At 42.3% G+C, this 24,471-nt stretch overlaps 1 protein-coding gene and 1 long non-coding RNA gene across 4 annotated transcripts in view; one reads left to right on the top strand and one right to left on the bottom strand.

Annotated features, from left to right (window-relative positions):
- UBP1 (upstream binding protein 1) overlaps positions 1–1,168 on the bottom strand; it is a 262,645-nt gene extending 261,477 nt beyond the window's left edge. Inside the window, exons 1-2 of one of the 2 annotated variants that reach the window (XM_033930367.1) lie at positions 1,053–1,168; positions 109–213 (exon numbers count right to left, since the gene is read on the bottom strand). In XM_033930367.1, coding sequence (XP_033786258.1) covers positions 109–176 — 68 coding nt within the window. In that variant the 5' untranslated portion in view covers positions 177–213; positions 1,053–1,168. Of the gene's footprint in view, positions 1–108; positions 214–330; positions 348–1,052 lie in introns of those variants that run through there. The other variant, XM_033930368.1, reaches the window with a different exon arrangement.
- LOC117353882 overlaps positions 406–24,471 on the top strand; it is an 81,451-nt gene continuing 57,385 nt past the window's right edge. For both annotated transcript variants that reach the window (XR_004538056.1, XR_004538057.1), the window contains exons 1-2: positions 406–529; positions 24,165–24,314. This is a non-coding gene — a long non-coding RNA (uncharacterized LOC117353882). The remainder of the gene's footprint in view (positions 530–24,164; positions 24,315–24,471) is intronic.

Raw genomic sequence — 24,471 nt, 5'->3', positions numbered from 1 at the left:
TGATCCTCGACTCAAGATCCTTTATTAACAATCAGCCATACAGTCAAGCCTAAAAAAAAAAAAGGGAATCAGAGTGGAAGAAAGTTATTAAAGTCAGCACTGTCTTACCGAAGGTAGCTGTTATTGTTTGCATATTGGTGGGGATAATGTTCAGGTTGTGTATGCCAAAACAACATTTTAGGGTGAGATCCGCTGTGTTCCAGAAAATGGTCACTACGAAGAAAAAAAATAAAATACATATGTATATTTAAAAAAAACCCAAAAACCAACAACCCGCTAGAGAAGCCTTATCCACCGAATCCCCATAACCTCCTACAAACAAGCAGCTACCTGCCAAGTCGAGCAGCAACACTCACTGCCAACCACCCTTCCTGCGCACCTGCTTTTATAATTGCCCTTTTGTGACGTCACAGAGCGGAGCAGCTGCAGCTGCTGCTGCTGCTGGCCCAGAACTTGTCCGGTGACTCTGCTGCTTGCACAGGGGAGGTCAACGGCACCAGGGTTCTCGTTAAAAACACGCAGCCCAACTGTGAGTATGTACAGTATCTTTTCCAGTAGAAAAATAAAATAAAATGGGAGTAGAGTGAGCCCCCATTTGTTATCATACGGGCATAGAAAGAGAACTGAAGTAACTGAGAAGTGTTCGACTGCCATCTGAACGCTTCTAATTTGCATAGACTGAGCGACGTTCACATAAATGACGCCCCTCGGCGCTCTGCCTGCTGCGTTACTATATGTACATATAGTTAAGTAATGGCATGTGTGAATACAAGGGGCTTATAATCACCTTCCATACTGTGCTTCCCTCCCACTCCTATTCAAATATGCACTCCCCCCCCCACGCCTTCCTTTCTGTCATTGTGATATCAACCTTCACTCTTAATTCTTCCCTTATTTTAATCCATAAACTGCCTAGACATGTCTATTGATAGGTAGGATAAATAAATTTCTAAACTTGTACAGTAACAAGCTGATTTGTGCTTGTGTGCAACTTTTGTAAGCAGTAATACACTAAGCAATCATTCCTAGGATTACCGGACATCCAGATTTACCCGGATATGTCCTTCTTTTCTTTTTCAGAGGACTGCCTGGGGGTCCGCGCTCCGGCCGGTTTCCTGGACTGGAGGGAGTTTGTCCTGATTTTGAACTCGCTCTTTCCCGTCCAGTCCAGTCCCACTGGACTCGGGGTACAGCTCTCCTAATTTCCCCTAGCCCCAGTACTTCCTCCGGTGCTGCCATTTCCAAAACTTTGGGCAGCCTTAGCAGCATAAGCCTGCTGCTGCCTGTCCCAGAAGCCTTCGCTCTGCAGTGTCCTCCCTGCACGTGAACAGGAAGTGCTACAGAGTGCAGGTTTAGCAAATGAGCCCCTACTGCCTAACAAAATGGATGGCGAAGGGGGTCAAGTGCTAATGACCAATGAGGTAATTAGCACATAACATGGTCATTAATATGAAAAATAGGAAAATTGGCCATTGTAGAGGCCCCATTTTGAACTGTCTAAATGCTATCACTTGATTTAAAAAAAAAAAAAATGGGGAGGAGTGCACATTGCAGAGTATAAGAAGTTATATTGTATTGTATACTTTGAGCAATTTTAGAAAATGCTATTTCCATGTGTCAAATATTGTTATACTGTACTTACAGATATACCTTCTCAACTTATTCTCTTACCATTGAATAGCATGTTAATATAGTGCAAAAGTAACCCCTCAACAAAGAGCAATAGCATTTAAAGGAAACAATTTGAAGTATGGTTACATTTTCTGCAAACAGTTGAATGACATCATCGATGAGTGGTAAGGAGATATTTTAGTTCAGGTTGGCCAGCCATTTTCAGAGATAATCTTCAACGAATGCAATATGGATTAAATTCAATTTAGGACAAAGTGATATGGAAAATTTAGGACCAAGTGATATGGAAAATACAAAAATCTTTATTACTTAATAAAAAAAATATATGCAATAATTGTCTTATTGAATTATGTATGTAATGATATGTAAACCGTTTAGGTTTAAACAGTATATAAATTTTTAAAATAAATAAATTGTGTAATAATTTGAGAAACATACACATACATAGCAATCAGAAATACAATTAAAAAAAACAAAAGTCAAATTCACCTCTTCACAGTTTCTTTCAAATACATACAGTAAACCATGACACAAGATGTGTTTCTGGTTTCAGATTTAATAAATGCTGAAAAGCTTCTGCAGAGCTGCCCAAGAAAAATAGCACATATAAGGGCTCTTTTACTAAGGTGTGCTAACAGATTTAGCACACGCTAATGAATTAGGGTGCATTAAATGCCATGCAGCCCATAGCTATATACATGCTAAATCCATTAGTGCATCAGAGTAAAAGGAGCCCATTATTGTATACAGTATAGATTAGAGGTGGCCAACTCTTATACATAGAAGGCCAGATTCTTTTTGGCTAGTCCCAACGATAAAATTACAGATAAAACTCTCTGTTTAAGAGGATAAGAATATCCAATAGCCTCGTCTCTTAAAATTTTAGGAGTCATACTTGACCGCCATTTAACCCTGGGGGAGCATACTGATATGCTTGTAAAGAAATGTGTCTTTGCATTATGGAAGTTGCATCCCATCAAAAAATACTTTGACCCTACTTCTTTCAGATTACTAGTTCAAACATTAATTTTATCTATTCTTGACTACTGCAATATAATCTATTTGGGAGCTTATAAAACCGTTTTAGGAAGATTAAGGCTATTCCAAAATACAGCAGTCCTTTTATTTTTCGGATTAAAAAAAACAGTAACATGTCAGCCCTTACTATCGTCAGCTGCACTATGGAAGCAAGAGTACTTTTCAGATTTGCTTGTATTTGCAATAAGATGTTATTTGGATTAGCTCCGTTATATCGCTTCTCTCATTTTGAACTGTACTGTTCGACTAGGTCTACTCAGCGCACTGGTTTATTGATTTTTCCTAATCCCAAAAATTGCCGTTATAAAAAAATATTTTGATCGATCTTTGGCTTATCAAGCAGGTAAAGTTCAAGTATGGTTAGATGGTCTGATTCAACAATCTGCATCTTATTGCACCTTTAGAAAATTGGTTAAGACCTATTTGTTCCAAAAATTTGTTACTTGGTTAATGACTATGTCATAGGGCTCCTTTTACTAAGCTGCGATAGCGTTTTTAGCGCACGCAGGATTGTAGCATGTGCTAAACCCACGCTACACGGCTAGAACTAACACCAGCTCAATGATGGCGTTAGGGTCTAGTGCGCACGGCAATTCAGCGTGCACTAAAATCGCTATTGCAGCTTAGTAAAAGGAGCCCTTAGTTTCTTATTGTATTTTTCACTATTGAAATATTGTACTGCTTTTCTGTGTGCTTTGTATCATCACTGGAATGTCCAGTCCTCTTTATTCTGTGAACCACCTAGAACAGGGATAGGGAACTCCAGTCCTCGAGAGCCATATTCCAGTCAGGTTTTCAGGATTTCCCCAATGAATATGCATTGAAAGCAGTGCATGCAAATAGATCTAATGCATATTCTTTAGGGAAATTCTGAAAACCCGACTGGAATACGGCTCTCTAGGACCGGAGTTCCCTACCCCTGACCTAGAACTTTTTGGGTGTTGACAGTATACAAAAATAAAGTTATTATTATTATAAATGTCAATACTATCCCTGATGGGCTGCAACTACTACTAATCATTTCTAAAGTGCTGTCAGTGGCGTAGTAACGGGTGTTGGTGCCCCTCCCCGCCCTCTTCTCTTTCCCCGTACCTTTTTAACTTTTCCGGCATGAGCAGTATGCCCACATCAGAGTGTTGGTTCGCCCTTTGATGTCACTTCCTAGGTGCAGGTCCTGGAAGCGACATCAGAGAGAGCGCCGACACGGGCAACAACCTTGAGCCAGGGAAGTAAAAAAGGTACGGGGAAGGCAAGGGGTGCGCACACACGGCAAAGAGAGGAGCGGGGAGGAGGAAGGGTGCCACACTCTTAGGAAGACCACACCCTGAGCGGACAGCCCCCTCCCGCAACCTTCTTTCGCTGTCTTTGGTGGGCTCACAACCTAAGGTTTTGTAACTGGGACAATGGAGGGTTAAGAGCTTCAGTGAAACCCACTACTACGACTACTATTAATTATTTCTATAGCGCTACCAGACGCACGCAGTGCTGCACAGAGTCACAAAGAGTAAGAAAACAGTCCCTGCTCAAAAGAGCTTACAATGTAAACGGGCAAGACAGACAAACATGATGTCATGGATACAGTTAAGGGGAACGGTTAATCAGCAGACTGGGTTGGAGGACAGAGGGGAATACAGGACAATCAAGCCATTGTGACATCACTGATGAGGTTGACTCTTATTGGTGGAATGAAGCATTATGACATCACAATCTGAGCTCTGCTTTCCAAAGACAAACAGGATGTCATGGACACAGTTAAGGGGAACGGTTAATCAGCTGGCTGGGTTGGAGGGCAGAGGAGTAGGGTTAAGGATTGAAAGCTATATAAAAAAGGTGGGTTTTTGGTTTTCAGTCTGCTTTTAAACAAGGGAAGGGAAGGGGCTTGACGGACAAACTCGGGTAATTTATTCCAGGCATTGAGGGGCAGCTAGATGAAAGGAACAAAGTCTGGATTTGGCAGTGGAGGAGAAGGGTAATGCTAAGAGTGACATCTGAGGAACGGAGTTCTCTGGGAGGTGTATAAAGAGAGAGAAGCGAGGAGAGCTAATGAGGGGCGGCAGAATGAACACACTTGTATGTCAGCAGTGAGATCTTGAACTGTATGCAATGGCAGATAGGGAGCCAGTGAAGTGACTTAAGGAGAGGGGTGACATGAGCGTAGCGGGGTTGGTAGAAGATGAGTCGCACAGCAGAGTATTGCTCAGATTGCAAGGAGGAGAGGCGACACTGCGGAAGACCCAGTTTCCCAGGATCACAGTCTGCTGCACTAACCATTACGTTACTCCTCCACTCTAGCATAATGTCAGATCCAGAAATGCACAGACCTCCATACTCTTTCCTGTGTATAAATACAAATTTAACTAAATGAATGGAAACAAAGGCCCTGATTCTATAAATGGCACCTGGCTCCTAGGCACCGTTGAGCACAGTTGTCAATCATCTGCTAGGCGCTGTTTATAGACTCGCACCTAGTGGTGTCTGAGTGTTCTTAGGCACAGGTAGATGTTAAAAACCCTAGGCAAACTGCCATTTATGCCAGGGTTTTCTTAGCCTAAATTTATGCACGTAAGGTAGGTGCCTAAGTGAAACCATACCCAAAATCTGTCCCTAGCTATACTAACCTGCCGATAGACACCTTGGTGTAGATATCTACCTGGAAGTGGTAGGTGTCTACTGGCTAATTAACGCTGGCTTTTACAAAGCTGCGGAAGAGGTTTCTACCATTGGCCAGCGAGGTAAATGCTCAGACACTCATAGAATTCCTATGTGCGGGGGAGGGGGGGGGGTCACGTGATGGCAGTGCTCTGACTAGACATCTCCCGATCGAGCTCCACTCTTTCTACAAACTTCAGCCCCCCAAACCGCGCTTGTCAGCCACAATAACTATCTAATAGTGCCTCCAGTTCCCAGTTAGTTCTTGCTTCCGACCGGGGAGTCCTCTGCTGAACGCACCGGCTTATTTTGGCAGTTATGCCCATAAAATCGGCAAGGCTTGGAAAAGATAAGCCTGCAAAGACCTCCAATATGGCGAACCCCAGCCCGGTGTCCAGCAGCCCGCCCCTCCCCTCCCACGCAGACAGCATGCAGGTCTCCCTCTGCCATCTCTCCACACTGCTCGACGAAAAGTTATCTAAACTCCATACTGTGCTTGAAGAGGTAAAGGACACGCTGCGCGCCTTCAACAACCACAGGAATGGATTTCCGCGCAAGAGGACAGGTCAGAGGCTGCGGACCAGCGCATCACCTTGTTGGAGACCCAACTGAGATCACTGGAGGAGCGGGCAGAAGATACGGAAAACCATAGCCACCGCAATAATCTATGGCTCATAGGTCTGCCGGAGTCTGTTCGAGACTCGGAGTTAGGGGACCTGATGGTTACCCGGCTGCCGCAGACCTTGGGCCTAGCACCGGCTCTGGGTCCGGTACATGTGGAGCGGGCCCATTGCATCGGGACCCCACATGCGGATGGCGCTCGACCACGGCCGGTGATAGCCCGCTTTTTAAATCACGCTACAAAGGCTAAAATTTTGGAGGCCTATCAGCACACCAGGACACTGGAATATGAGGGTACAAGGGTCCTGCTTTTTCAAGACTTCTCCGCCAAGCTTTCGGAGCGCCACAGAGCCCTAGCTCCTTACTGTACCCAGCTGCATGCCAGGGGCATTAAGTTCGCCCTCCAATAACCAGCCAAAGTCCGCATCAGTCACAACAATGGGACCATTACCTTGGACGCCCCAGTAGATCTTTACTCGTTTCTGGATAAGCTGCCTGTGCAGTGAACAGCATGCCTCCTCAGTGGGCTTCGGGATTTTGAGCTGGACGGATTTCAGTCTGCAGCCTGAGCGGCTGCCTCTACCTTCGGATATCTGTGGGACTTTCCTCTTGTGCCTGAGAGGCGCAGATGCTCTCGGCTGCATTAGCTGGTGTTCTGGGAGGGTGCCATGAGGAGGCCTCCCTTCTTTTTTTTTTTTTTTTAATTTATTGAATTTTAATTTATAACATACAAGCATTTTACAACTTGATTACAGATCAAGAAAATCTATAAGCAATACTAAACAAGGAAAAATAACACTCTTATTTAGTCCACAACTTTTCGTGAAAGATCAAGAATAGAAATTACTAAAAAAAAAGAAATAGAATCACAATTTAGAGTAGCAGCAAAGGGCAAGCAAACCTACAGCTGTATGGAAGGTCAAACATCACCTGTAATGGTTACTAGCCTTTCCTTTGACTGAACAAATTCTAAGAGTTGCTTAGGCTCAAAAAAAAAAAAAAAAATTCTTATTACAATAAGACAAATAACATTTTGCAGGAAATTTCACAAGAAATGTCATCCCCAGAGCTAGGACTCTTTGTTTCAAAACCAAGAATTCCTTTCTATGCCTCTGGGTTTTCTGAGCTAAATCTGGAAATATGCGAACATTAGAGCCTAAAAACTGATCATTAAGATGCTGAAAATACATTTGAAGAATAAATTCCCTATCACTTTCTAAGGCAAGAGTAAAAGTAAGACAAGAGTAAGAAAATGGTTGTTCTATCAGTCACCACCTCAAAAGAACTTTCCAAATATGAAGATAAATTCTCTCCCACAACTTTAGAGGCGCATCTAACGGAATAGATTCGCCTTGAGGTCTCCTGATATTTAAGTAATAAGCTCTCACAATTAGAGGTATATTCTCAGGCTGAATTGCTAAGACCTCTTGGAAATATTTACTGGTCATCTCAACTGGAGATATGATGGGACACTTATGAAAATGTAAAAATCTTAAGTTGTTTTTCCTTAATTGATTTTCAAAGTTCTCCATCTTACGTGCAGTATAAGTTCGATCTTTAATCATTTCCAAATCCATTTTTTCCATCTTACTTAACTTTTCTTCATGTTTTTCCAACTTTTCAGTCAAATTAGATAGTAATACCCCCTGTTGCTCCACCTTGGAAAATATAGTTCCATAGTCTGTCTTAAAGGTAGATAAAGTCAATTTAAGGTTAGAATCCATGACAGATATGGCCTGCCATAGCGCCTCCATATCCACTTTTTCTGGTTTCTTCAACTCCCCAAAATTGATAGATATCCCTCCAGAAGCTCCTCTCACCTCTCCTTCCATGGTGCCTGGAGTCTGTAGATCAAAACCGCCTGCACTTTCTTCCTTTGAATCCAGTGTAAGCATCCCTCCCATGCTGGAATCTATCCTTTCCTCCTGGGGCGACAGAGCAGCAAGAGCGCCTTGCACCAATTTACTTCTGGGTTGGGGAGGAACCAGTCATTGTTCTGGGGTAAGCGATACCCGGCTCAAATCAGTGCTGAGATCACCAGGAGAATCCTGGCTCTCCCCCATAGTAGGTTGGGTGTCCTCAACCAAATGAAGAAAAGCACTTGGTAATGTTGTTTGAACAAGTCGCTGGGAGGTTCTGCTCACCGTAGGGTTAGGGCGAGGGGTTCCTTTCCTCTTTCCCATGACGAACAGGGAAAGATTCACCACAAACGCTGTCAACAGCAAAACGAAGAACGCGTCTCACTCAGGCGTCCATCCTCGACGCCATCTTGATTCCAAAGGTCCGAGGCCTCCCTTCTTGACCCTACTTCAGCTGGCAATCCTTGACCCTCCTCAGCTAGCCTTTGTTCTTGTGACTTTTCTGAAGTACAACATCTGAGGAGGTATTTCTGCACCCGTGGTATTTCTACACCCATCTTTCTGGATGGGGAGACTCTCTTCCTGGAGGGTTCTGCATGTCTCAGCGGGGAAGCCTCCCTCTCTCATCGTTTCTCCTGAGAGACCTTACGTCAAGGGATGGACAAATCATTCACTGACAAGCTGTGACATCTTGCTTGCACTTGGTTTATTCATGGGGGAGGGGAGGGAGGGGGTTCTTGTTATTTTCAAGTTTTGGTGGGGTAGATTGCAGGCTGCATAGATGGTGGGTGTTTGGGAGGGTGACTGGGCCAGGAGCAGGAAGGGGGAAGTGAGTCGGGTGGGGTGTGCATGGGGACAATTGACTGGTGGTTTGAAAGCAATAGGGCATGGTGAGAAGGCTGGGACTCTTTGTAGAGGGCGCCGGCCAAGCTTTTCTTTGGGACTCTCGGGGAGGACATTCTCTTGTGTGTCTAGGGGGGGGGACCTGTCTCTTTCTTTCTAGGGTTGACACTTTTTATCTACTTCCTGGATGGGCAAATAGAGTAAGGTTAAATTGAAAATGTCCACATTGAATGTGGATGGCCTTCATTCCCCAATTAAGCAAAAGAAGATACTGACTTGGTTCCACAAGGAGCATGTTGATATTGCCTTTTTACAGGAGATCCACCTCTCAACAGTAGATCATGAGAAACTGAAAAGGGACTGGGTCGGGGAGGTGTACTCTACATATAGCAATTGCCAAAAGGGGGTGGCCATTTTGGTCCATAAACAACTTCCGTTTCAGATGCACAAAGTTTTTCATGATAAAGAGGGCAGTTATGTTATGGTACTTGGGGAGCTCTGGGGCCAAAAATTTCTGCTGTGTAACCTTTATGCCCCTAATATCCATTTGTCAGGACTGACACAGCACCCGGGCTACCAAAAGTCCTGGGAGGGGATCTTAATATCACTGCGAACTCGTCACAGGACTGTCCCCCCCCCCCTCCGAAACAGTTCCCGAGTGACTATCAAGGCAAAAGAGTTAATTTTCTGATTACTCAACTTGGGCTTCTGGACATTTGGAGATTGTTTCACCCCACGGAACGCACTTATACTTTCTTCTCTAACCCACATAACCTCTACACTTGCTTGGACTACATATTGCTGTCTCCTTTGTTGCTGCCTGTTGTGGATGCGGTGGAGATCTTGGAGGTATCTCTGTCCGACCACTCGCCCATGGTGCTCTCCCTCCAGATGGCAGCCGAGCCTTCTGAGTGCACTTGGTGCTTCCCGGGTTATCTGTACAAAGATCTTGCTTTTCACAAGTATTTGAGAGAACAGTGGCTGGATTATTATAGCACTAATTATACCCCTGATCTCGATCCAAATCTTTTATGGGAGGCATCAAAGGCGGTCCTTCGAGGCTTTATCATTGCGTATGTCTCGGGTAAGAAGAAGACACAGGAAGCGGAACTGCTAGCATTATCCAGCGAACTGCAGGAGATACGGAGATGCCACCAGGGAACTCTGCCGAATGCTGATCGGCTGCGTGTATGTGCTCTTACGCAACAAGTGGATGCTATTTTAACCAAAAGGGCGGGGCGGGAGCTTTACTTTTGCCGCTACACACTTCATCGATGGGGGAGGGTGGGGAAGGCCGGTAGTTTGTTGGCACGCCTGGTCCGTCTCTATCGTAAACGCCAGGTGAATACGTCTATCACAGACCCCTCAGGGCCTTACTTATACAAGTTTCAAGTTTATTTGAACCTTGATATACCGCTTTTACAGGCAAAGCGGTTTCCAATTTATACAAAATATTAAAAAGTTTAAAATATAAAATAAAGGGAATAGATTCACAGTTACAATACAGACGCAACATGATACATATGGGCAGATGGGGGAGGATACATTGCATAAAATAAAAGAAAGGGGAGGTAAAAAACAAAAGGAAAAAAGGGTATATTTAATGTAAAGCCGATCAGATCCATCAGCAATTTGTGAACTATTACCGTAACCTGTATGCCCACAGACCTTATGCCGATACCGACTAGGACACATTCTTTCAGGACATATTACTCCCTATACTCCTGCCAAAACAGGTACAGGTCCTGAACGCTCCTCTCACCCGCCAGGAGGTGGAACAGGGTATCAAGGGACTTAACCAAATCCCCGGGACCGGATGGTTCGGGCCCGAATATTATAAGATTCTTGCTGATCTCATTTCTCCATTCCTGGAGGCAGCATACAACCACCTGCACTCTCAGAGGGGAGTGGTCTGCTATAATATGGTTCATGTTGTCCTACTCCCCAAGCCAGGTAAGGGGTATACTAGATCTATCTCGCTCCTTAATCAACATGCAAAACTTCTGGCGGCGATGCTTATCAAATGCCTGAATGCCTCATCCATGAAGACAAGGTGGGCTTCGTTCCTGGGAGGTACACCTCTATGAATTTGACCAGAGCTTTGATGGCTATCTATTCTAGGAGAGGGGGAAACAACAAGGCCACTATTGTGGGCCTGGATATGGAAAAGGCATTCAATATCATCTCTCTTTTGGCACAACAAACAAAAATGGGGAGACCCAATGATCCACAGTGAAAACAATCCACCCATGAAAACAAAAACAAAAACTGTGGATACAGATGTTCTGGAGATAATTTATTAAACACTGACATATAAAACCATGAAAATTCAATTAAAAAAGTACAATGATAAAAAATACTGTGATAAAAATCCAACCGGACCCTACATGGTCCGTGTTTCGGCGAACACGCCTTCCTCAGGGGTCCAATGGCTTGCAAACTCACATATAAAGAATTGGACTGAAAACAGTCTATTGTCTTTAAACATGTGAGAAAAGAACACCGCAAACAAGCATTTTTTTTGCTACTTCAGCTTGTCTGCTATATTCACTCTATATACTCCACTTTATTTAACTAAGAGCACTAACCCCTGGAAGAAAAAGCCTCAGGTTTATTGAGGTAGAGTTCAACAGCCCAAACCTCCACCGCCCACATCATTGGCTAAAAAACTTCCAAAAAAAGGGGTGTGCACATGCCACAATTAAACTGGGACTGAAAACAACTAATGTCTATTAATCATAAGGAATTTAAGTGATATTTTAAGTAAAAGCCGACATTTCATGGTATAAGACCGTTTCTTCAGGGCATATGACTATTCATATTCCAACATTTTTCTGTGAAAATAAATATATAAAACAATTTTTGTGTCAAACTCTATCACCATTCTATTTAACAAAAAATCTCTTAAAACGTACTCACAAAGTTGCTTGTTTGCTCTCACCAACGTCCTGTTGTTGCGGCCATTCTCATGTTAATTTAATAGAGAGCATTCACCTATCAGATTTAGCCACGTCATTTGTGTGGTAAACGTCGATTGCTCTTCTCTGATTGGAAGGCACAGACCAAGGCACTTCTGGATTGGCTGTCCTTGCGTATGCACTGTAATGCAGCATCTGAAATCTAAATCGCTACGCTGAACAGATTAAAAATCTACTGATAGAAGTATCAATAAAAATAATACCAATCTATGCTCTTATTTAAACCTCTCGGAATTACAGATCCAAGGTTGTAAATCCACCACTGTTCTCTTTATTGGAGACGTAACTGTCTGTCAGTTAAATAAAGTGGAGTATATAGAGTGAATATAGCGGATTGATTACCCACTTTTCACTATAATATAGTTACAATAAATAACAACTCATCATAAGAACATAAGAATTGCCGCTGCTGGGTCAGACCAGTGGTCCATTGTACCCAGCAGTCCACTCTCACGGCAGCCCTTAGGTCAAAGATAAGTGCCCTAACTGAATCTAGCCTCCTTACTTGCGTACATTCTGGATCAGCAGGAACTTGTCTAACTTTGTCTTGAATCCCTGGAGGGTGTTTTCCCCTATAACAGCCTCCGGAAGAGCGTTCCATATTTCTACCACTCTCTCTGAGTGAAGAACTTCCTTTCGTTTGTATGAAATCTTTCCCCTTTTAACTTTAGAGAGTGCCCTCTTGTTCTCTCTACCTTGGAGAGGGTGTTCAACCTCTCTTTATCTACTATGTCTATTCCTTTCATTATCTTGAATGTTTCGATCATGTCCCCTCTCAGTCTCCTCTTTTCAAGGGAGAAGAGGCCCAGTTTCTCTAATCGCTCATTGTACGGCAACTCCTCCAGCCCCTTAACCATTTTAGTCACTCTTCTCTAGACCCTTTCGAATAGTACTGTGTCCTTCTTCATGTACAGCGACCAGTGCTAGATGCAGTATTCCAGGTGGGGGGCGTACCATGGCCCGGTACAGCAGCATGATAACCTTCTCCAATCTGTTTGTGATCCCCTTCTTAATCATTCTTAGCATTCTGTTTGCCCTTTTTGCTGCCGCCACACATTGCGTGGACAGCTTCATTGACTTGTCTACCAGTACTCCCAAGTCTCTTTCCTGGGGGGTCTCCGAGTACTGTACTGGACATCCTGTATTCATGTATAAGATTTTTGTTATCAACATGCATCACCTTACACTTATCCACTTTAAACCTCATTTGCCATGTCGCGGCCCAGTTCTCGAGCGTGTTTATGTCACGTTGCAGGTCTTCGCAATTCTTCTGTGTCTTTACTACTCTGAATAACTTTGTATCGTCTGCAAATTTAATCACCTCGCTCATCATACCAATTTCCAGGTCGTTTATAAATATGTTGAAGAGCACGGGTCCAAGCACCTAACCCTGCGGCACACCACTCATGAAGCTTTTCCAGTCCAAGTATTGTCCATTTACCCCCATTCTCTGTTTCCTATCCGCCAACCAGTTTTTAATCCGCGTATTTCACCCTTGATTCCATGGCTTGCAATTTTTCGAAAGAAGTCATTCATGCGGGACCTTGTTGAACGCCTTCCGAAAATCCAGATATACAATGTCAACTGGGTCACCCTTGGCTATCTGCCTGTTTACTCCCTCAAAGAAGTGCAGTAAGTTCGTCAAGCAAGATCTTCCTTTGCTGAAGCCATGCTGGCTGGTCCTCATCAGATTGTGTCTGTTAAGATGATCAATGATGCGGTCCTTTATCAACGTCTCTACCATCTTTCCCGGTACCGAAGTCAGACTCACCAGTCTGTAGTTTCCCGGATCTCCCCTCGAACCTTTCTTGAAGATCGGCATAATATTCGCCACTTTCCAGTCTTCCGGAATCCTTCCTGATTTGATCGACAGATTGGTTATTAGTTGGAGCAGTTCAGCTATAACCCCTTTCAGTTCCTTGATTACCCTCGGATGGATGTCGTTCAGTCCTGGGGATTTGTCGTTTTTAAGCCTATCAATGTGCCTGCATACCTCTGCTAAACTGACCGTCAATCCTGTCAGTTTCTCGTCTTCGTTTCCTGCTTATAGCCTGTCAGCTTCTGGTATGCTGTGTATATCCTTTTCAGTAAATACAGATGCAAAAAATGTTTTCAGTTTGTCGGCGATGGCTTTGCACTCCCTTTATTCCATGGTCATCCAATGGCCCCACTGCTTCCTTCACGGGTCATTTCCCCTTAATATATCAAAAGAACGTCTTGAAGTTTTTTGTCTCCTTGGCTATTTTTTCCTCATAGTCTCTTTTGGCCCCTCTTATTTATTTTATTTATTTATTTCAATTTCTATCCCATCCTCCCAGTAGCTCAGAACGGGTTACAAGCCAACATTCACAATGGAAAACATTTTGGACAGTACAAGACTATACAACAACTTAAGTACATTTTGGACAGTTCAAAGACTATACATTACATTACATTACAGATTTCTATTCCGCCATTACCTTTCGGTTCAAAGCGGATTACAAAAAGAGTTATGGAAGAAGAGTTACAACGTTAGATCAGAGAAGGTTTCCAAGAGAGGGAAAAGTAGGATCTGGGGTTAGGGAGGGGATGGTAAGAGGGGGGTTAAGCTTTATCATGGTATTAAGCTTTATTAAGGGATTTCTTGAAGAGTATAGTTTTTATTTCCTTTCTGAACATCTTGTAGTCTGGGGTATACAGTTGCTATACAGCAACTTAAGTACAGGAGAGTGCAGAAAGGTGACTGAATATAAGGGGGTCAAGGGATAGTTTGCAGTTAGAATTTCAGTTGAAGAGGAAGGTCTTTACTGCTTTCCGGAAGGTCATCAGAGAGTTCTGTAGTCTTATTTGTGGGGGGAGTTGGTTCCAGAGATGGGGATAAAGTGGCTGTAGGAGCTTTTGCAGGCAGTTTCTGACAGGAGAGACCTTCCTGGGGGGATGCATAGGCGCTTCTCCGTTTCAGAGCGGAGGAGGTGGGTGGGGGTGTACAGGGTTAGCTTTGATCCTATGTATGCTGGAGTGGTGGCGTAGATTCTTATATGTGCTATCACCAGGGCCTTGTAAGCACAGCGTTGGTTGATCAGAAGCCAGTGCTCTGCGTGGAAGGCTGGGAAGATAGGGTCATGGTAGTTGAGGTTGTGTAGGAGGCATATTGCTGCATTTTGTATGCGCTGGAGGCATTTGAGATCTTTTTTTGGCAAATCCATTAAATAGGTAGTTACAGTAATCCATCCTGGAGAGAACATAGGTGTAGAGAAGTTGGGCTAGGTCAGGTTTGGAGATGTAAGGTTTGATTCTTCTCAGTTGGCAGAGGTAGTAGAAGGAGGTGGAGGCTATTTGAGATATGTGGGTGAACAGGGACAGGTAGCCGTCTAATTTTACTCCTAGGCTGCGTACCTGATCTGCTGCTGTTAGTGAGGTGGAGTCCCATGATAGAGTAGGGCGTGTGTATTTGGTACTTTTTTTCCTAATCCATAAGAGCTCAGTTGTGGAGGCGTTCAGGTGTAGTTTGTTGTTTGCTAGCCAGGTTTTCATGTCAGAGAGGCAAAGTTGGAGGTTATCAATTTGGGATGATTGGTTTTCGCCTAGTGGGAGGAGCAGCTGGATGTCATCGGCGTAAGAGTGAATTTTGATGTTGTACTTCTGGGCTATATCTAGGACAGGTCTGATGTAGAGGTCAAAAAGGAGGGAAGATAGAAGGGCGCTTTAGGGAACACCATATTTGATAGGTTTGGGGTCAGATTTGGTCAGCCCTAATAGGACTTTTTTGGGTTCTTTGGTGAAGGAAGGAGGTGAACCACTGGAGGGCTGAGTCTTTGATTCCGAGGTCACAGAGCCTGGATAATAGGAGGTGATGGTCGACAGTGTCAAAGGCAGCACTGAGGTCAAGTATGATCAGTAGGGCATTGCTGCCTTTGTCGAGTATTGACCAACTTTCATCTATGATATTCAGGATTACTGACTGTGCTGTGGCCTTTTCGGAAGCCAGATTGTGTGGGAGACGCTTGTTCTTCTATGAAAGGATGTAAGCGGCGGAGCACTATTTGTTCTAGGATTTTGGAGACAAATGGGAAGTTGGAAACTTGACGGTAGTTGCTGGGTTCGTTACCGCCTTTGGCACCTGCTTTGATGTTGTTTGTGCTTTTTCCAGTTTTCGTCCATTTTTGACCTTTTCCATTCCTTAAACGAAGTCTTCTTGTCTCTGATCGCTTCCTTCACTGCTACAGTGAGCCACGCTGGCTCCTTGTTCTTTTTCCTCTTGGATATACGCGGTATATATACAGTAGATTATGCACCTTGATGACTGTGTCCTTAAAAAGGGTCCATGGCATGCTTGCTCTAGCGTTTTTACAGTGCTTATCTTCTTCTTACCCACCATGAGTCTCATCCCTTTGTAATTCCCTTTTCGGAAGTTCAGTGGATTGATGTTTTGCCACTGTGTCCAGGTTGAGGTGGATCATATTGTGATCACTGCTTCCCAGCGTCCCTTCTACTTCTACACCTTGCGCCAGTCCTCGTAGTCCATTTAGAATTAAGTCCAGAATTGCATTTCCTCTCGTATTTTCCTTGACTAAAATTAAAAGATGTAAATAGTTTGTTATTTTCAAAGTTTGTAATTGAGTTTCAAGAAGTGCCTCTCTCCTGTTCCCGAGAGAAGGAAAATAAACTTGGAGTTTTGATTCAAACACCCAGTGTGGTCTGGATTTATTAAGAAGAGTGCTTGCTCTGGCCTGCCAGCAGAAGTTCTAGTCTCGGCTCATGACCCAACCTATAAAAATACCTTGTGACAAACCCTCACCCAACAGCTAGGTAAAAAGGGGTCTCTTACAATGGGAAAGAGCTTGCATCACAGAAATGTATGCAGATAGTTATTCTGTCTCCAGTCATTGTACATTGGCTTGTCGTGCTACTGGAACCTGCACATATCTGAAAAGCTGAAATCTATGCCGTCGATGATTTCACTATCAGCAGGGCCTCCCAAGGTGGACAGGTTTCAGCAGAGATGTCAGACTAATGATGTACCACCCATCTGGGCAGCATCTGATGGGCAGTGTTGGAAGTGGAGGATTGCATTTGATGCGACGACAGTGACAACATTGAATTTGTACTGCACAGAAGGCCCAGAAATCTACTTCTGTATTCTGCCAAGAAAACTAGATGATGATAATGAGACATAAAGAATCAACGTATAGTGCTGGAAGATGGTCCTCTAGGTCGGAAGGCACTCACTGTGGTAATAGGGAAGAGCTGATCATCACCTAGAGTATGCCCAGTATTTGTGAAGCTAACAGATCAAAGCCACCAGGACGCCCTGATGCTGATGTTGCGGGACAGAAAAGGGAGATCAGAAGCTGTAAAGATATTCTCAACATAGGAACATGGAACGTATAATGCATGAATCAAGGAAAATTGGAAATTGTTAAAGATCAAGTGGAATAAAACATATTAATTTGATAGGAATCAGTGAACTCAAATGGACAGGACAGGGCTATTTTCAATCAAATGAGCATTGATCTGCTACTTTGGTCATGAAACACATAGGAAAAATGGTGTGACATTCATCCTCAACAATAAGCTTCGGAAGACAGTACTAATATAGAATGTTATCAGTGATAGAGTCATGTCAATCTGTCTACAGGGAAAACTGATCAATGTCACCTTGATCCAAGTATATGCTCCAAAGATAGACACGGAAGATGAGGATGTAGAATCGTTCTATGAACAATTTCAAAATGTAATAGATCAAACACCAAAACAAGATCTACTGATAATTATGGGGGGTCTTCAGTGCAAAAGTAGGAAGCACATCTAAAGATACAGTAGTTGGAAAGCACTGCATAGGAGAAAGATATAAAGCTGTTTATAACTTAGTATAGATTTGGAAAACAAACCAGCTATCAATCATGAATATGCATTTCCAACACCACAAACATTATCAGTAGACATGAACCTCTCCAAATGGCATATATCAAAATTAAATTGACTACATCTGCATAGAACAGAGATGGAAATCTGCAGTTTTGATTGCAAGGGCTAAACCAGGAGCTGATTGTAGACATGACTACGAGCTTCTGACATGCAAGTTCAAAATACAACATTGAAAATGTTCCATCAGACTAATGGATAAAACTAGATTTGCCTTTCTTGATACAGGATATATAGAGCCTGAAGAGTTATGGAATGACATCTGAGAGATACCCTGAAACCCTTTCAACATCAAAACTGTAATTAGTGATGAAGCTAAAAAACAAACAAACAAAAAAAAAAAACCACTCCAGAAGAGAAAGAAAGCCAAGAAATCAGAAAAGTAGCAAAACAAAGAAGACGAGCAAAATTTTCCAATGACAGAGAAAAAGTATCACAAATGAACTGAGTGTTTCAATGTCAAGTTCGTAAGACAAAGAATGATATCTCAAAGATATTTGTCAGAAAATTGAATCAAAACACATAAACAGAAGAACCAGATTAGGATGTGCTGAGACTGGAGTCGGTGCAAAGAATGGCCACCCGGATGGTCTCGGGACTCAAGGATCTACCATACGAAAAACGGCTTGACAAATTACAGCTATACTCGCTCGAGGAGCGCAGAGAGAGGGGGGACATTATCGAGACGTTCAAGTATCTTACGGGCCGCATCGAGGCGGAGGAAGATATCTTCTTTTTCAAGGGTCCCACGACAACAAGAGGGCATCCGTTGAAAATCAGGGGCGGGAAACTACGAGGTGACACCAGGAAATTCTTTTTCACCGAAAGAGTGGTTGATCGCTGGAATAGTCTTCCACTACAGGTGATTGAGGCCAGCAGCGTGCCTGATTTTAAGGCCAAATGGGATCGGCACATGGGATCTATTCACAGGGCAAAGGTAGGGGAGGGACATTAAGGTGGGCAGACTAGATGGGCCGTGGGCCCTTATCTGCCGTCTATTTCTATGTTTCTATGTTTCTATATTAGCATATTAGGATGTTAAGAGATTGCAGCATAAATTCCAACCTTGATTTGGGATGCTTGAAGATGCCAATGGAATGATATTGAATGTTCCAGAAAGCATTAAAAAGAGATGGAAATAATATATGGAAAATTTATACAAAAAAGGCAATGAGGATAATAGTGGGAAAATTGAACTGGAAGCTAACGCCGAAGAAGAACCAGAATATTTAAAAAGAATAATAATAATAATAACTTTATTCTTGTACACCGCATAACCATGGAAGTTCTATGCGGTTAACAGAAGAAGAGACTGTACAATTACAGCGAAGATACAATTTCGTTAATGTTACATTAACATTTTGGACAATGCATTTTTTTCAAACAAGTTAAATTTACTAATTTACAATTTTCAATCAAGTTAAATTTACATTTTAGATGATGTATTTACGTAGAAGTTAATTTTTGCAAGTAGGTAATATATTCGGAGTAGTTAAGCTACAGCAGAGTTACAAATGGAAGAGTTACATACGGCGGTAAAGAGTCTAGGGAGGGTCGAGGTCAGAGGAGGAAGAGGGAGGGGAGGAGAACGTTCAGAGGAATTTGTCAAAGAGGTAGGTTTTAGTTAATTTCCTGAAAGTTTGATATGGGGGGAAATTGGAGATGAGCATGGAGAGGCATTTGCTCCATTTGCCCGCTTGGAATGCTAGGGATCGGTCGAGGAATTTTTTGTAGAGGCAGCCCTTCGGGGAGGGAAAAGAAAACAGGTAGGTATTTCGAGTACGAGAGGGGCCTGCAATTTCGAGGTGCTCCGATAGGTAAGTTGGAGAAGAACCTGCTAAGGTTTTGAAGCAGAGGCAGGCGAATTTAAAGAAGATTCTTGCCTCCACCGGCAGCCAGTGGAGTTTGGAATAATAGGGGCTGACGTGGTCATATTTTTTGAGGCCGAAAATGAGGCGGACAGCGGCATTTTGTACTATTCTAAGACGTTTGATGGTGTTTTTATAGGCTCCCAGGTATATGATGTTACAGTAGTCCAGTATGCTTAGGATTAGTGATTGGACCAGTAGACGGAAGGAGAGGTGGTTGAAGTGGTGTTTGATGGTGCGAAGTTTCCAGAGGGAATAGAAGCATTTTTTGACCTGGGCACTGGTGTGGTCTTCGAAGGTCAAGCTTCTATCTAGGATGACTCCGAGTATTTTTATAGTGGGGTTGATGGGGTATTCTAGGCCGTTCAGTTTCAGGGAAGTGTTTGTTATTTTATTGGTAGGGCTTGCCAGGAAGATTTTGGTTTTTTCTGTGTTTAATTTTAGTTTAAATTGTGAGGTCCATTGATCTAGCTTGGTGAAGTCATAGCAGCAATTAAAGCTTTATCGAAAAACAAGTCACCTGGAATCAATGGTATTACAATTAATCAAAGGCTCAGAAGGTGCTATTATGGCCCTCACTCAACTGTGTCAACAGATTTGGAAGGAAAAAACATAGCCAACTGATTGGAGAAGATAATTGTTCATACCTATCCCGAAGAAAGGCAATGCCAATGACTGTAGCAACTACAGAACAATTGCATTAATTCCACACGCCAGCAAAATATTGCTGAAAATACAACAAAGGCTACAATTATATGTTGAACAAGAACTAACCGAGTTCAGGGTAGTTTCAGAAAAGGCTGAGGAACATTGCCAATGTTAGATGTATATTGGAGAAGAGCAAAGAATACCAAAAGCCGCTATACTTATGCTTCATTGACTACATCAAAGCTTTTGACTGTGTGGATTACGATAAACTACGGAGAACTCTAGCACAAATGAGAATATCCAAACACATAACTCAGCTGATAAAGAACCTATATGAAAATCAGGAAGCTGCAGTAAGAACTGAACTTGGCAACACTGATTGGTTTCCAATAAAATGTGGCGTCAGGCAAGGATGCATCTTTTCAGCTTATCTGTTCATCTTCAGAAAAGCAAATTTAGTAGAGAGCGTCGGTTTCAAAGTTGGTGGCCGAAATTTAAACAACCTGCACCGTAAAGATGATACAATGCTCATCACCAGCAGCAAAGAAGACTTGCTATATCTATTGAGAAAAGTCAAAGTCGAAAGTCATAACATGGGATTAGAACTGAACATAAACAAGACAAAGATCATGAACAGGAAAAATTATGAAGATTTTGAGCTTGAAAGCGATAGAATACAAGTTGTAAAGGATTTCAATCGCCTGGGCTCTTTCATAAATAAAGAAGCAACTAGCAGGGAAGAAATATTCCACAGAATAGCACTGGGTCACTCTTCAATGAAGGCTTTTGACAAAGTATTCAAAGGCAAGGAAATAACACTCCAAACGAAGATCAGATTTGTCCACGCACTCATTTTTTCAGTGGTCAATTACAGATGTGAAAGCTGAACACTACGGAAACAAGACAGAAAGAGGATTGACTCATTTGAGCTTTGGTGCAGAAGAAGGATTTTATGTGGGTCTTGGACCACCAGAAGAACTAACAAATCGATTGTGGAAGAGATTAAACCAGCTATGTCACTCAAAGCCCAAATGATGGAGTTACGACTGTCTTATTTTGGTCACATTCTCAGAAGAGAAAGATCATTGGAGGAGGACATTATATTTGGGAAGATCAAAGGAACTAGGTGAAGAGGATGACCTGCAATCAGATGGCTGGACATGTAGATAATCACGGGGATGACGCTGGATGATCTTACTGGACTAGCACAAAACTGATCTCTTTTTAGACCTGTAATTCATCAAGTCACTAGGACTTGAGCACGAGTCAATGGCACCTATCATATCTCCCCTGATATGACTCTTTGCCAGGCTGAAGAGCCCTAACTGCTTTAATCTTTCCTCTTAGTGAAGTTGTCCCATCCCTTTTGTTATTTTTATTACTCTTCTCTGTACCTTTTCTAATTCTGTTATATCTTTTTTGAAATGTAGCGGCCAGAATTGCACACAGTATCCAAGATGTGGCTGCCCCCGTGGAGCAAAACAAGGGCATTATAACATTTGCATCTTTGTTTTCCATTCCTTTCCTAATAATTACTAACATTCTATTTGCTTTCTTAGCCACCACTGCACATTGAGCTGAGGGTTTCAACGTATCCTTAACGATGACATCTAGATCATTTTCCTGGGTGGTGACTCATAACATGGAACTCTGCATCATGTAGGTTCCTCTTTTCCATATGCTTCACTTTGCACTTCCTCACATTAAACCTCATCTGCCATTTTGAAGCTCAGTCTTCCAGTTTTGCAGTGCTAAGTGCGATTCTATAAAGGTTAGTCGCACTGTAATAATAATAATAATAATAACTTTATTTTTCTATACCGCCATAGTCAGGTGACTTCTAGGCGGTTTACATTGTAAGAAGGCTGGACATTCAGCGAATAACAAAAGGTCTTAATACAATACAATAAGTCTACATACAATACAATACAGTGAGTCTAAATACAATACAATACAATAAGACTAAATTCAATACCATACAATGATTCTAAATACGATATAATAGTCTAATGGGAAACTTACGTGCTAATTGGAGTTCTACGGGTAATGAATACCTGAATACTTTAGTACTTACATATGAATTGGAGTTCTATGGGTAGGGGATATCTGAATAGATGAGGAGCTTCTTGAGAGAAAGAAAAGGCGTTTATGGGGAGGGGAGTCCTAGTGAGGGAGGGGACAGTTTTAGTCAATTAATTTTGCGAATAGGGCGGTTTTGATCGATTTACGGAATGCACTGTAAGACAGATTGGGTTCGTTTATGTAGTTTTTCAGCCAAACTTGCTGTCTGTTCGCTTGGAACTTAAAGGTTCTATCCAGGAATGATTTGTATCTGCAGCCTGTAATCTGCAGCCTGTAATCTTTGGGTATGCAAAGATGTTTTTGTTTCTGGTTGCTCGTGTGGGGTTGTGCAGGATGAAGTGAGTTTGCAGATATGAAGAATCATGTATAGAATCATGCTTGGCGCTGCCAGGCATCCTAACTTTTAGATGTGCCATATTTATGCCGGGGTTTTCTTAGCCTAAATGTCAGCACCTAAGTCAAAAACAGGCGCCATGATCTGTCCCTAACCATGCCCACTTTTAGGTATGTGCCTAGGTACATACCACTTTGTGCTAAGCCCTACCAAGTTGTGCGCCTAACTTTCAATTAAGTCCAATTAATGCCAGTTATCTTCACAGATTAAGCTTATTAATAAGTTAAGTTAGGCATCTACATTCGCTAGGAACATCGATGTAGGTCCCTAGCTCTAGGCAGACTTTATGGAACTTGGGTGAAAATGGTTTTCATGCAATTGTGGGTCAGCAAAAATTAGAGAGAACATTGCACCAAACTACTACTTATCATTTTTACAGCATTACTAGACATATGCAGCACTATATATATTATATAAAGTACAGGTATTTTATTAGGTATCTGATTTTACATTCTACTGCGATCACTTTATCTGCCATCATTTACTATGTTACTTGTTAGACCAACAAATAAAAGTCTGAACTAGCAATTGAACCCATTGCTCCCACTGCCACTGGATCAGTCCACTCTGGTTGTGTAGTAAAGGAGTTCAGAGTACTTAGTGGGGGCTCACTCCTTGTCTTCTTCCAATACATAACTTTTGCATACATGCATCGCAAGACCTCAACCTATGACAAGGCAGTTTTAACAATACGTTATGACATCACCAAGCACTACTAAGATTTCATCTGGGAAACATGAGCAAACAATATAAAAAGGATTAAAAGTTAAATATGTCCTTTTATCCTTAAAGCTTTCAACATGAGGGGAAAAATTGGCCTTCATACATTTAAGCATGAGGACACGCCCAAGCAAAGGAGATTAAGGTACTTCATTGCATGTCCCACATTCATTAGATCTTACGGCACCCCAGGGCAAATGTTGAGGTCCTAGTCAATCCACCCTGGAACACAGAATTACTTAGTTCATTTTCTTTCATTCTTCCTATAGCTTAGCCTTAGAAGATGAAGAGAAACCTCACCTTCCCTGTTTGTTGCCAGCCTTGTTCCCGCTTATGCTGGGAAGGGATTTTCAGGTTACAGTACTCCATTTTGTAAAAATAAATATATTCTTCTATCAGGAAATAGGGCATCAAAGAGTAACATAGGGTTTTCCATCTAACAATTCTTTTTTCACGCTGCTACTATTTCTGTGGCATGGTTAATTCATACTTCTCATAAGCAATGGCAAAGATATTATCCATATAAAAATTAGAGGAGGAATAAGGTTGTGTGTACAGTGATTTGTATTTGGAGATTTTGTTATGCAAGTTTAATAAACCAAATTTTCATATATAAAAAAAAAGTAAGACAAGCGGGGAAAGCAGATGGCACATGGCTCATGGAATGCTTTCCAACCTTTCTGCATGTATATGCTTGCATCTGTGTTGCCTCTGAATATTTCTGGCTTAGAGGGGAAAGCAGTTTCAATAGAGTTGTTTCCATACATGCCATTGGTTTGAAAAGAATAGTAACATGAAACCAAATGTGATAATATACAAGACCATCAGATGTTGCTGTCAACAGATTTCAAAAATTATATTTTTAATTTAAACCACAGAATTCTAGTATACAAGGCAACAATTATTGCTGTTTTTCAACCACTAACAGGTCATACGCCAGCAACCAACAGCAAACTACAAGATTGAGTGTTGTCATGACACATAGCAGCCACTGAGAAAGATACAGAGCAGCAGTTCCTAAACTGTGGGTCATGACCTGTTATGGGCAACATCAACCATTGCTAATGTTATTGTTAAGGTCAGTATTTGTTTTAGAGGATTTTGTTAACCTAATTGTTTAGACATAAAGAGGGGCATTTTCAAAACATACATCTAAGTCTGATTTGGAAAATGGCGCTAGACGTCCTAAGTCAGCAGTAAGAAAATGCCTATTTTTGAAAGGCAAACCACCAGAC

The sequence above is a fragment of the Geotrypetes seraphini genome, chromosome 2 (genome assembly GCF_902459505.1).
Source record: "Geotrypetes seraphini chromosome 2, aGeoSer1.1, whole genome shotgun sequence".
Lineage (NCBI taxonomy): Eukaryota > Metazoa > Chordata > Amphibia > Gymnophiona > Dermophiidae > Geotrypetes > Geotrypetes seraphini.
Note: the sequence above shows the minus strand (reverse complement) of the source record. Positions and strands in the feature narration are given on the sequence as shown.